At 45.1% G+C, this 14,476-nt stretch overlaps 1 protein-coding gene across 1 annotated transcript in view; it reads right to left on the reverse strand.

Moving 5' to 3' along the window:
- Positions 1 to 5,289: 5,289 nt before the first annotated feature.
- Positions 5,290 to 14,476, reverse strand: part of Irak3 (interleukin 1 receptor associated kinase 3) — a 55,983-nt gene continuing 46,796 nt past the window's right edge. The window contains exons 9-12 of the mRNA XM_048418382.3: positions 10,152 to 10,350; positions 9,221 to 9,283; positions 8,968 to 9,132; positions 5,290 to 7,177 (exon numbers count right to left, since the gene is read on the reverse strand). Of these exons, the coding sequence (XP_048274339.2) occupies positions 6,701 to 7,177; positions 8,968 to 9,132; positions 9,221 to 9,283; positions 10,152 to 10,350 (904 nt within the window). The 3' untranslated portion in view covers positions 5,290 to 6,700. The remainder of the gene's footprint in view (positions 7,178 to 8,967; positions 9,133 to 9,220; positions 9,284 to 10,151; positions 10,351 to 14,476) is intronic.

The following is a 14,476-nucleotide window of genomic DNA, read 5'->3' on the forward strand; positions in this document are numbered from 1 at the left end:
TGTGGATAACTTGAGATGGGATGACCCCCCCCTTAAATCTGGGCCCCACCTTCTGGTGGCAGACAATACAAAGGACGAGGAAGAATGAAGCGCTTGTTCCTTGCCCACCTGCCCCGCCTCACGGTTCATTCCATCACTAGCAACAGAATCTACTTCTGGATTCCAGCCTGTGTGTGTGTGTGTGTGTGTGTGTGTGTGTGTGTGTGTGTGTGTGAATCAAGGATTTGATTCATAGGATCTAAAGCTGGAGGGAGAATGTGGCGGCTAAAGGAACTCCATTTTGTGCTAGCCATCCGTCTTGGCACCCGCTAGCCATCTGTCTCTGCCTCCAGGCCTGGAAGATATGTTCCCAGTATCTTCACTCCGCTACCCACACCCAGCGCTGTTTACAGCTACGACCATCTACTTGTTACAATATGACAACCGCCTCTTTGGCTTCTGTAACTTGCTTATGCAGACCCCCAAGTATCATTTTGGGTCACCTTGACCACTTCACTTGACAGAACAGACCAGTTTTTGCTTGCTTGTTTAGTCATTGAAGGTCTTTTTGTGGTTTTTGCCTTTTAAAAGCCCTTCCTCGTTTCCCTCCTACACAACATGCTGAGATCTGGCTTCAAGGCCGTCATCCTGCTAGCAGCTAATCAATAAATCCTTTGATTATAATTGAATTAGTTTGTGATCATTTCCCAGGGTCAGGACAGGACACCACAACTCCAATCATTCCTGGTACTGTTTCCTTTTGTAGTTTAAGAAAGAATTCCACTTCCTCCATGAAACTGTCAGCCAGTTTTACCAACACGGAGGAGAAGGAGATGCCTCCTCTTTCTCTGCTTCGAGATGAGCTCTCACAGTGACTGGAGCAACATAAAGAATGGCTCAATCCTTGCTTCCTCCTCAGAAGAAATATCTAGAAGCATCAGCATCACATTCTCAGCAACAAAACAGTCCCCAGATCTTAGTTCTGCAATTTGCCTTTCATCCCTAAAGGTGAAAATAACTCCCGGAGCCATTCATCCCCAGGCAAGTTCATATTTCCTGGTGGAAATACTGCAAAGGCGTTCTGCTTCCTTAAAAGGCCAACCACTAATACAGACAAATGCAAACCTCAACCCCGGCAAAGGAAGATTTAGAATAGGAGGGAGAAGAAAGGCATCAGGGGTCCTCGGGGAAACAAGGAACGGTGCGATTTAGTTCGTTCCACTGATTATGGACCGGGGAATGAAAGTGTGAGGCAGGGAGAAAGACGGGGTAGTACCAGCAAGACTTTCTCAAAGACAGTGTTTGCCTTTTATTAGGGAAATGCATTTTAATAGCCAGTGTTGGCTATGAGTAAACACAGAAATTATTTTCCTGCCTTCAAAGTGCGAGACAAACGCATAATGAAAATGTCAGCAATTGCTCTGCTGTCTCGGTCCGCAGCCTCAGCACCGCCAGCAGGGAATGACAGAAACAGGCACACCGCCTTCACCGTTCCCTGGTGCAATCTTACATTTTTTCTGAAGGGAATAAAATAGAAACCGTAAAAGGTCAGAGATTAATATTTACTCTAGGCTGAAGTTAATGCAGCTCTTTTTAAAAGTCTTAAGTCAAAATCATAAAAGAGAAATATGGCCAGACCTGGTATCTGATAGCCTGGTAGTCCCACTGTGATTAGCTGTGTCCACTCCCAGAATGGCATGAAATTGTCATCACGGCAGGATAATCAGCCTGTTTATTGATTCCCCGCTTCAACATGCTAGTGGAAACTGGTTCCACTTGCATGGCATTTGTGAATTGTGCTCCCCTAATTCCTCTCTTGAGGACATCTTTAACTTCATGGTGCATAGGTGTCACGGAAAGTTCCCTTTCAACTTACGCTGTTACAAAGTGACAGTGTTATAAACTAGCGCTGGTCCGATAATTTGCTATCGAAACGGCATAATTTTAAAATAAATGAAAAAAAATTTAAAAAAAAGAAAAAAGATCATAATTTTCAGCTGTGTTATACTCTTTAAAACTAGAAGACACTATCCTTTCAGCTAGGAAGTGTTCGGGTCACAGTCTCACGTTGCGTAGCTTAGTCCACAAAATGGCCCCTCCAGACAGGACTCCGTAGAACTGATGTCCCCCCTCTGGAGTTTAGCTCTCATTTTCCCCTTATCGTTCATGTCCCACTGTGGCTCCTTCAGTGCTGTTCCAGGCCCCATCACTACCTGCAGCACAGAAGGAGCACGCTCGCAGCTCGGCTGGACTGTTGTTAGCTTGATTCTAATTGGTAACTTCAGCCCAGCGTCTACTGAATCCAGCAAGCAAAACATTTTATGTCAACTGAGAAAGGATAGTGGAGAACAAGTCTGAGGAATGGGCGCTCTATGTGGAACATGTATCTCCCCAAAGCTCTCTTCACTTAGCCATGGGTAGCCCTTTGGAGCGTGGGCCTGCAAGCACACTCTCGACGGCCTCTACAAGAGACTTTGTCAGAACCAGTTACCACTCAGTCACAGCAGCCTCAGCCGTGCGGTTAGCTGCTGCCCTCTCTCTTATATTTCAAGCTGCTGGGTTTTGCTTCTTGAACAACTTCATGCGTCCTTTCTGAACTTATTCAGGAGCTAGCTGATGAATCTCTTCAGTAGCTCCATCGCTAGGTGAGGAGTCAAAAGCAGCTTAATGTAGTTAATTCTTTCTTAAAATTACATTTTATTCATTTTTTGAAAATTTCAGACGATGTATGAAATGTTTGTATTTTGATCATATATACCCCTTCCCCCCAACTCCTCTCAGATCCACCCTCATTTTCCTACCCAGCCAGTTTGTACTGCCCAAATCATCATAGGTGTGAGGATCGCCCTGGAGCTTGGTTGACCTGTTAGATTTGGGTTAAATCCTTAAAGAAAACTGACCCTTCCTCTCCCAGAAACCATCTATTACCAGTATTTCTTCAGTTGGGGGTGGGATTATGTCTGGCTTAGAGCTCTGCGGGTCTGTGGATGCTGTCACAACTGCTGTGAGTTCATATGTGCCACTGCCCTGCCATGTAGTCAGCCGTTCACTGCCTCTGGCAGTCTCTCTTCCACAATGATCCCCGAGCCTGGGGAGGGAGCTTCTGATATGAATGTCCCATTGCTGAGCACTCTGCAACCTTCTGCTCTCTGTAGGTCGACCAGTTGTCAATCTCTATGTCACCCGCTACCTACTGCAAGATGAAGCTTTCTTGAGAACTGAGAGAGCACTCATCTATGGGCATAGTCATACATCAGTCGGCGTCATTTTAGTAGCAGAGTCGATTCTTAATGCTCTATCGTGACTTGTGTCGATTTCACACAACTGCAGGCTAATTGTCTCTGTTCAGCTTATCTGCCTTCACATACTTCCCTGAGGGAAGCTAAATCAGTCTCCAAATGGTTTGTAATATGCAAGTCAAATGCTGAAGGCTTCTGATGCTTGTTGTGGGGAAGTGGGTGGTAATGGGGATTGAGCAGAGTCTTAACATGCTGGGCAAGTGCTGTACCACTGAGCCGCATCCCCACCTATCCTTGAGCTTGGTAGTCCTTTGGCCTCGTCTCCTGGATGGCTCTGATTGCAGACTTGTGATACCAGGCTCAGTGGTGTGGTGTGTGTGTGTGTGTGTGTGTGTGTGTGTGTGTGTGTGTGTGTGTAATAAAAGCTTACACTGAGGATGTGCAAGAGAGCTTGCCTAGCGTGTACAGGCTCAGGATTTCATTCTCAATACTTTAGGGTTGGAGTGCTAAACTAGCACAAGACACAAGGGTTAAAGTTCCTAGTCTGAACACTCATGCAGTTTAGAAGCCAGTGGGGAAGATAGTTCTGGGTACTCTGGGCAGCCAGGTCTGTTGGCACCAGTCCGTGAGCAAGGGCTCCTCCAGCTTCCTTCCTGATGTCTGCTTCAGGCTTGTCAATTAGACTGAAGTTTCTCGTGTGCTTTAACCAAAACTCCTACCTTTTCAGCGAATTGTAGCTTCACACTTTTTACCTTCTCTGTTTACCTGCCCTGTTTCTGATTTCTGATGACTTTTTTCTTCAAGTTGTTGTTCTTTTCTTCAAGTTGAACCTTGATTCCAAAATGACTCTGATGAACCCAACAGTACTGATTCTCACAACGCAGAAAAAAAAAAAAAAAAAAAAAAAACCAGCACCACCCAATTCTCTGAAGAACTGATCCTGTAAAATCTTCTGGAAATGCTTTCTTCTGTATTTCTATTCATTGCCATAAAAACAGCCATTATGCATACTTTGCTAACTTACTGTGGTTGGATTTTTGATTATGTGGATCTGTAGATATAGCTTCATTAAACTTATAAGAAAACAGCAGCTGTGTGGAGGCTAGTGTGAGAAATCCTGACCAGAGAGCCCCTAACACTCAGGAAGTGTGCAGGAGAAAGAGATCCTGAAGAGAGAACCCCTAACACTTAGGAAGTGTGCAGGAGAACAGCCCCCAAAGAAGTTAGAAACCCAAAGGCCAGAAACCTGCAACTATCTGGCATCCCATGAGATCAGGGGACTGGAGGAGGTGATAACTTAAGAATCCTGAGAATAAGAAATTTTCGTCACCATTTAAATGGACCCAGTGCAATTCCTGGGCTCTTTATAAGAAAGAAGCAGGGAGTCCTGAGTAAGAGAAAGAGAAAGAGAAAGACCTTGGGAAAGAGGTAGGGAGGTGACGGAGAGGGAAGTGGGGAGAAGCGGGGCAGGAGTACAGGTGACTTCTGGAGTGAGAAGAGACAAGGCAAAGATTCTCTCCTGGAAGCACACAAGCCTTCTAACCCAGAGAGGCATGGAATAATGTTGCGCTAAGCCATCAGCTTTGGGCTCATTTGTGACAGCAGCAACTGGGGCTGTGGGGATCTCATAATCCAGAAAGACAGGGGACACAGGCCACTCTGCTGATGTCATTCAGAGTGAGGAGCCGCTGCTGAGCAGCAGTTATTTAGGCAGTGAGTCCTTCCTGCTGGGGGGATTAGAGAGGCTGGGGGAAGGGGGCAGGGAGATGAGGGTTGGGGGACACGGGGAGGGGGCAAGGGGAGGTAGAGGGGGGGCTGCTTTGTAGAGCCCACACTTGAGCCTGGTAATCCAAAGGGGCTTCTGGAAACAACAGGGAGAAAGGTTACCCTGGAAGGCACAGAACAGGAAGAAACCTTCCCTGGAAGACACAGAGCAGGGCCAAAGGATTGGTGGTCCAGACCCTTGTTATCGGTTCTTTTCCCAGGACTCAAAATGACTGATTAAAATTTCCCACATCCTATTAAGGATGTGGTAGTAGATCTCGGAGTTAGTGAAACAACAACAAAATACTGTAATTTTTTGATGTCATTTTTATAACAATTGAATTAACATGAGAAAGTCTTCTAAGAGTTTAAATACAGAGATGTAGACTTGATCAGAATTTGCTATCTACACAGAACATGGCCCAGCCAGAGTAAATGTGACTCCCTTCCAGACAGACAGGTTAACCAGCCATGAACAAAAGAGCAGTAAATGTCAACCACAGTGAAAAGACATTCATTAATATTTGCAAATTAGACATTTACTACAATGTTTCCAGAATTTTCTATGACCAGGGGAAGCTGGTGGAATCCAATAGACTAACTCTAGTAGAAACAGTGGCACTACATTGTAAGTTTATTTTGTGAGCTTTTTGCTTGTTTGTTTTTTGTTTTGTTTTGTTTTTGCAGTGATTGGAGGACCAATGAATGCCACAAGGACACATCATGAGACAGACCTCATGTAAGAGATTTATGGGGTGTGGGGGGAGTAACACAAAAGGCTGCCTCTGAGTGAGGATGGAAAGTAAAGGGGAGGCCACCAAGCCTAGCGCTTTATAAAGAGTATGGTGTCTGTGCATAGGGAGAACATACTATTCCAGGTGACTGTGGAAACGTGTCCACTGTCTGGTTATGACATGGCCACTGTCATTGAGTCACTGAAGGCAGGTTGCGGGGGGCACACACCTGATTCTGGAATGTGGCTGGTTCTCAGTTGACCAACACCAAGGGCTCAATGGGATGATGACAGAGAGACTTCAGGATTCTGCCACTCTTTGCTTGAATCTGATTGTCAGTACCCAGGATCTTGAATAACTCTGAATGGCCCTAATTTAGCTTGGAGTTGACTGAGAGGCGGTCACCCTGTTGTGGAAGAATCATTTTGGGCACTGTGAAGATGTGTCTTTGCCAAGGCGACTTCTGATTGGTTTAATGAAAGAGCTAACTGACTGGTAGCTAGGTAGGTGGTATAGGTGGGACAGCCAGACACAGAGGATGCTGGGAAGGAGAAGGGTGGAGTCTCCAGAGTTCCAAACAGACAGAGAGAAGCAAGATGAACATGCCATGTTGAAAGAAGTTACCCCCACATGGCAGAGGGTAGATAAAAATTGTGAGTTAATTTAAAATGTGAGAGTTAGCTAGTAACAAGCCTGAGCTATTGGCCAAGCATTTATAATTAATATTAAGTCTCTGTGTGGTTATTTAGGAATGACTGGTAGGATGGAAAAGTCCACCTATATCATCCTGATAACACATTTCTTTAAGTCTTCTGTTTGGGGAAATGGAAGGGAACAGAATGGCCTGTCTGTTTATTCTCACTACTAAAATCCACCGCCAGTAGTTCCCTGGGCCTCATTCATGGAGTTCGTATCTTTTCATGGTGACATTCTTCATTCAGGTGCCTTGGGTGACATTTGTTTTTCTTTTATCTTCCAGTGAATTCACTGCTTTTCGGACTGTTCATACTCACTGCAGAAGAGTCCAGAGGAGGACCTCTTCTCCATTGGCTTGCTCCCAAAAGAATGCCCTGGCACTTCCCAAGAGGAACTCAACGTGATCTCAGTAGGCCTTAAGTCCTGAGATGCTGCTGCAAGCTCTGGGGTCCAACATCCCTCACAAGAAGAGCTGGGCATATCGCAAGCCGCTTCGCTTCTCTTGTTCCTCGCGTTTCTGTCTAAGTCCAGAAAGGTCACCTCAGACTGACTGCACTCAAAAGGGGTTTTCTGAGTCACTTTATCTGTCCTCAGAGCTCTCTCATGAGGCCCTGGGTGAATATTCTGGTTTTCATCATCTTCTACTGGAATGCTTGGGACGTTGTCCAGGAACAAAGGAGAGGGACAGCGGAAGGACTTCAGAGATGTGGGAGGGTCTTCCGCGAAATACAAGCTGGGCTCTGCACTCTCCAGAGAGTTCAGGACCTGATTAGCAAGGAAGCAAACATGGAGGGAAGCTTGAGCAACACTCCCTTTGACATTTTCCTCTCTACCTAGTGAAGAGTATTCTCTAATTTTCATTTAGGAAACTAAATAAGTAAAATAAAAACTAAAACTAAGCTAAGTGTATACACAAAATTTTGAATTAGAAAGGACATTAGATATTGGAGAAACCCCTTTATTTCAAAGGCCACATCAAGGGACTTGAAGGACAATGTAAAAGAAACTATAGTCTATTAAGACAGCTGCCCCAGGCATGAACTGGCCACCCCCTCCTTCTGTGCTGCAGACGAGTCTTTGTGCATTTTCAACCACAGAAAGTGGACGATTCTCATGGAGTCCATCAAGTTCTCAAATGCCAGGATCAAAAGGAGGAGCTTTCTAAAACTACAGATCTCTTGTCTGTAACCAAGAGACAGTCATAAAAATAATAAAGTATCGGGGACCCCAGGTATTTTAGCAGCTTCACACAGGATTTGGACATGCAGTCAGATTTGAGCTGATGACCTAATAACCTGAGCATTTGCGAAGTGGTTTGTTTATATGTATTTCATCTCCGCAAACGGCATCCCTCTGATTTTATAGGTAGAGCTGAGGATCAAGAGAAAACCCAAACAACTATCCAGACAGGTGAAGCTTTGCTGCTGTGCCCTCAGCCTCCTGGATCTCAACTTGGTCCTACAACGCCACTGATGGATCCTCGCTCAGACAGGATTCTATGCTGAGAGTCATGTCAGGCCACATCTATGTCTCCCTGAATCCCAGGCCAGTGTGATTAGACTGTGATTAGAACAACTCCTTGTTCAGATCTCCCCCAGCTCTACAGTAGACTAAAGCCAACTCCCAGAATAGAGTGAGTGCCCCTCCATCTCCTGGAAGTGTCTATAGTTTTAACCACACCAGCTCTCTTTTCCTCGGCTCACTCCGTGATGCTGGACTGCCTGAAGTCCTACGGCTAAGGATGACAGCGACTTTCAAAAATGTCTTCACATCCACACTACTGCCTACACCTAATCTACAGCTTAGCTGTCCCCTTCAGCAAGGACCTCCTGGTTGCTGCAGACTGGCGACCTCACTCTGTTCTGACTCCACCCTTGCCTGTCATCCTAGGACTGTGACTGTCATCATGCCTGTCTATAGGGTCAAAGAATCATATCTATTGATCTGACGTCTTTGCTTGGCAAGTTTGGAACAGGAACCATGTCCTGATCACTATGTATCCCCCAAATACACATCCAATATGGGCACTGAATTAGCATTGACTTATAAATGAATGGATTATATCTATGACAAAAGAATACATTTTTAAAACAATAAAAACAAATGTGTGTTTTCTAATGGATCAGATAGCTTAATAGGTGTTGAATAAAATATCCCCTTCAAACTACTTTCCATTAGATATAATTTTTTTGATTTATTGTTAGGGACAGTGGTTGGAAGGTGCTGACCAGAGCATATGAAGGTCAGGGGACAATGTTTTCTGTCCATTTGTTCCAGGAATCAAACTCAGGGCACCAGGCTTGCATGGCAAGCATGTTTTTGCCTACTAAGCTACTTTGCTGTCCCCATATTTAATATTTGTATAATAATCTGGATCTACCTAGCAATGACCTCTACATGGGTAGCAATAGTGTGCGGTGTTCATTTTAAGCTAGAAAGTTTATCAATTAGGCTAGCATTCTGTGTGTATGTGGGGGGGGGGGCTGAATTTGTCTCACTAATTAATAATTCACTTAGATATACAATTTACCTAACTTAGATTTTCTATATCTTACCTCATCCATTGTAGGTCTTAACTTGGCCCAAGTTGCTGCACACTGGCCTGCCAGAGAGAAGAGCTTGGCTGAGAAGTTCCGAGGACAGGGCTGTATTTTCCTGTCTAGAAAGGAGAGGCACGAATCGAGGCCCCTCTTCTCCATCAGCTCCACGAGGAGATCCCGCTAGGAAGAGGAAAAGATAAACTTACTTCTTGGAATACCATCAGACAGCTCATTGGCAAGCGGGTGCTGGCGGGAGAGTGGTTCTTACCAGCTGGACATGTTTGGGGTCGTCCAGTACCACTTTACAGCCTGTCAAAACTTCCATGATCACCTTGGAGGAGCACACATAGTCAGCCACGGAGGTGAGAACAGATACAACATGAGTTTAAACTGTTTGACATGGCAATGGATTTCACTCGACTTAATGCTTTTGTATCTTATTGCTTTATAGATTATGGAAAGTTAACGCATCGATAATGAGTAACAGAAAACTCAATAGGTATAAAAGTTAAAACTCTTAAAATGTTTGCTCTAAGCCAGAGATTCTCAACCTTCCTAAGGTTGCGACCCTTTAATACAGTTCCTCATGTTGTGTTGACTTCCCCAACTATAAAATTAATTTTTTGCTACTTCATAACTGTAATTTTGCTACTGTTGTGAATCATAATGTAAATATCTGATATGCAGGATGTTTGATATGAAATGCCTGTAAAAGGGTCGTTCGTTTCCAGGGTGTTGCAGGGAGCAGGGCCCCTTGTTCCGGCTGCCCGGCTAGCTTACACCCAAAATAAACACACAGAAACTGTATTAATTAAAACACTGGTTGGGCATTAGCTCTAGCCTCCTATTGGCTAACTCTCACATCTTGATTAACCCATTTCTATTATTTTGTGTTCACCACGAGGTTGAGGTCGTGGCTTACCGGGAAAGAGTTAGCCTGTCTGACCTGGCATCTCCAAGGTGGCTCTCTGACTCTGCTTTCTTCCTCCCAGAATTCAGTTCTGTCTTCTCTGCCTACTTAAGTTCTGCCCTATCAGGCCAAGCAGTTTATTGATTAACTAATGAAAGCAACACATAAACAGAAGGATCTCCTACACCAGGGGTGTTGCAACCCACAGGTTGAGAACCACTCTCTAGGGGATTTAGTATTACCTTGGCAGTGAATTCTTTTCCATAGCAAACCAGTAGGTGACACTCACAATTCCAAAGCTGTAGACGTCGGTTTTCACGGAAAGTCTTCCCTGCCTGATGTATTCTTCTGGCATGTACCACAGATGTTTCCTGCCGCTGCCGGTCGTATTTATGGTAGAACTGTGATGCTCAAGGTGGGGTCGGAAGTGTGCCATGGCAAAATCTGTTAGTTTGGGTTGGAACTGATCATCCAAAAGTATGTTTGTACTAAAAGTGTGATCAAAGACAACAGGACAAGATGTCACAGAGGCATTTAATGAAATACAATGTGGCTGATTAATTCAGAACACTGATAACATGAAGCCAAGCATAAATATTCATGAGTGAGTGGGCATTCTAAAGTTTTTTTTTTTTTAAACAAGTGTAAACATGGGCTGGAGACATGGCTCAGCAGTTAGGAGCCCTGATTGCTTTTCCAGAAGACCTGGGTTCAATTCCCAGCACCCACATGGTGCCTCACAATTGTCTACTGTCTATAACTCCAGTTCTAGGGGACCCAACACCTTCACACTGACATATATGCAGGCAAAACACCAATGAACATAAAATAAAAAAATTAAAGTATAAACAAAAATTTATATGAAGCCTAAAATAAAAGCCTGACCCATAAACAGTGGCTATTTCGGATTTTGAAACTTGCATGGATGCTATATCAACAGGACAAACCAACGTCAAACACGGCAGCTCGCTTGTGCTCTTCTCCATGAGACCATGAGTGTGGCTTTCAGTAGGTAGTAATGGAATTGTTATGTGCGGGGGGATGTGTTGTGGAGTGCTGGATTTACTAGAGACCCTACTCTAGAACGTCTTGGGGCGTCTTTGGTAGCCCCTACTTTAATGGTAGTCCCACCTCACAGTTCCATCTCTTCGGGTCTCCTTCTGGTTTGGGAACTCATTTGGGACGTGACCAATTGTAGGAGCAAAGACAGCATGCATAGAGTCAGCTCAGGGAGCCATCACATGAAAAACAATCATGTCAATCTTGCATGGGAGTAAGTGTTGGTGCGTTTTATGCTTCAAAACCCTGCCATAGGAACAACAGGAAAAGAGAAGCCCAAAGGGACGAGCATTTCACACAGCAGGGTCCCTTTCCCTGATTCTGACACCTTCAGTTCTGTGTTCTTGCATTTGAGGCAAGGAGAACTGGTAACACTGTAACTCTGCTCCGGGAAGATGGACTCCATTGGCTGCCTGGAGTGGCCAGATACAGAGTAGCAAGGATGGGGATTGGTGATCGGTTCTCTGAGAGCCGGACCATGAGCAAGTGACCTTTTGCTTCAGTTTTGCTTAGTCCTGAAGCTGCAACATTTTCTACTTAGCTTACTCATCCAAATGTCAAGAGATAGAGATTGTGGTACTGTGCACTGTTATTAGATGTGGTGGCAGTCACTGGGTGAGAAGCTCTTAAGCCTGTACAAACACCAACTCTAACAAATGTCCCAAAGGTCTCTGCTGCCCCAGAACGAGTACACCAACAGGTGGGGCTAGTTCTGAATGGAGAGCCTCTAGAGAAAGAGACAAGGCCATGTTGGGATTCATTCCTATGTCAAGTATTTGAGCACATTAGTTCATCATAACTGAGGTCTGAATCCAGATAAAATAAAGGGCCATCCAAGGTTCCTTTAATCTAACAGCACATAGGAACCCAGGTTCCTTTAAGGATAAAAACAGTCTTAAACTTTGACTTTTACTGCCACAGAGTGGAAAACAAACTGTAAAGTACAAATAGCCAACCTTAGGCCATCTCTATTTGGTGTGATCTTTTCATCTATGAAGGAATAGGCCAAGGTCTGTGTCCCTAAGACGTCAATGAGGATAGTCCTTTCTTCACGCTTGTCTTGTCTCAAGTATCCAGCAGCTGCCAGAGCCAGCCTATGTGTCATATGACCCAACCCTGTGCCATCCCTTACCCATTCTTTCATTTTCTCACTCAGAGGACAGCGTTGAGCATCCTGCCATTTCTCTGAAACTGCATAGCAGACAAGCGTCAGGTCCTACCTTCTCTTCAGCACTACATAGGAAAACACAATTAAATCCCCTGTAGGTGCACACTTCACTTGCTCAAATCTGAGGTTCCTGGACCAGCCCTGATGCTTTTAGAATTTGGGGGATATGAAAGTAGAAGTTTCCCAGCTGGGCAGGAAATGAAGGGGGCAAAAACAGCCTCCGTCTCTCACAGCAGGGCTCATGTGAAGCAGGGGAGGGCAGAGAGTGAAGTGTGGTACCCCTTAGGCAAAAACTGCCAAATTTGAATATGATAGAAACCAACCAGGAAGAGGGAAGGGTAGAAATCCCCTGCCCTATGCCAAGTAAATCCCTGGCACAGGCCCTCATACAGGGACCCTCTGGTGTGTCTGAAGGTGACCTGTAGCTTATTGTAATACTAAAATGCACACTCCTAGATAGAGATTTAAGATGCCGAAGCAACATGTGATGCATGAATCTATATTACATGTAGCATACCATGCCCATGAAAGCTCACTGTATGCAAATAAGGTAACTAGCCCATTCCACATGACATAAAAGCCCCTAATCTGCATGGCAGTCATTGAGCTACTGACCTTTCCCTGCCCCAGCCTGCTTCCTCTCTTGGAAATAGGTCTTTTTCTCATACACTGTCTTTACTGTTATCCACGTGTCTCAGTCCGGTTCCTTGTTCCCAGACATAAGGCAGTGGAACCCCTCCAGAAAAGCCCAGCAAACCCTAATATCCATGGTCCTCAAGAGTTACTGCCCTTCCAGTTTCTTCTACTCTGGGAGCCCCTTCTGCATGCCCTCGTACAGAGGAAGTCCGAGAAACTCTGAGTGCCACATTTCCAATGTCTTCCTCCACCCCAGTTCTCAAGAAGGCATCATATCCTGATTAATATGTTAGGGCCTTGAGAATGCTGAAACTTAATCTAAACAGCACATAGGAACTCCTACGTATAAACGCACATGTGTGTGTGTGTGTGTGTGTGTGAGTGTGTGTGTGTGTGTGGTGGTAGGGGACTTGGGGGTACAGCAAGAACAATAAAGAAACCCATAATCTAAGCCATTTACTTGCCTTGCTGCAAAGCAAGTAGACGCTGACAGCAACTGGTGAGTCACAAGACTGCCAGAGGTAGGCAGAGGTGAGCTGGGCAGCCGCAAACCCTGTGACCCAATAAAGCCCTTGAGGACACGGGGTCAGCGGGAGGCCACCAGGCAGGCGGGCAGGATTATTGGAGGACACTGCACTTACATATTGAATAATGACATCTGGTGGAAAGGCACGTTCTTACCGGCAGACCTTAGCGTAGCGCATAAATTTTGAACAGAGTGATTTATTTGGTTCTAAATAAAGGTTAACGTGAGCTGAGAGAGAGAAATGTTCGGTTTTAGCAAAGCAGGGATTGCAAGAAGCCCTTCGACAATCAATTTCTCCCCTGATTCTTTCCCCTGCTTCAGCTTTCAATGGAATCTTCAAACATAAAATGCCTTCAGCCGTCACGCAGGTCAACAGAGGAAGTTTATTCTGCAGGGTGAGAATCCATGAGAGAGTTGAAATCACAGCAGCACAATGCGAAAGGGCAGCGTGCAGGTAACATGGCCACTAAAGAGGCAGACAGTGGAGCAGGTGTGGCCCACACGCCCTGTCTCATGTCTACGCCACCTTTTCCTACTCTTCTCCGGTGTTTGCAATAGCAGAGAGGCCACGGTGACTTCAGAGAATTCTAATAGAAGGATCCCTGACTGAGGACATGGGACAATTCTTTACAGGGGGTGAATTTGTACCAATTAGAGGTAACGACTTAATATCTGTACTAAGAAAAGTTTCCATGATGCTTTTTTTTTTGAGGGACTGGCTCCCCCAAATAGTACTACTTTAGAGCGAGAACCAGCTTTCTCGGTTCATCAGAGAGTATCCTCATTTAGTTGAAACCGTTAGGCCTTAAAAACAAAGATGATATATAGATTAAAATGCAGTATTTGAATTTTCTTTAAAGACATTACATATATTTAAAGGGGCTGACTTTAGCCCCAGTCAAGTGCCTGGCCACCCTCAGGAAAGGCAGGGATTCTACCCATTTGACCCAAAAGACCATCAGACCCAAAAGCTTCTCGAAGCATTCAACCAAGAACTGCCCACATTCCGGAAATAGGCTTTCCCTGCATCCACAGCCAATGACTCGGTGCCCACAGCCCCACAATGCCGTCACCATTTTCCTTATGTGCATGCTCCATATTCTTTACAAAGCTCTCCGCCATGATCTAGTCTCTCTTTTGTCCATGCCCACTCAAAGGCAGCCATTTTGCGCCCCCCCCATCTCTCCAATAAATCTCTTGTGTGAGGTCTGTGGCGTGGTGTGAT

This window comes from Myodes glareolus, chromosome 26 (genome assembly GCF_982192425.1).
Source record: "Myodes glareolus chromosome 26, mMyoGla1.1, whole genome shotgun sequence".
In the NCBI taxonomy this organism is placed as follows: domain Eukaryota; kingdom Metazoa; phylum Chordata; class Mammalia; order Rodentia; family Cricetidae; genus Myodes; species Myodes glareolus.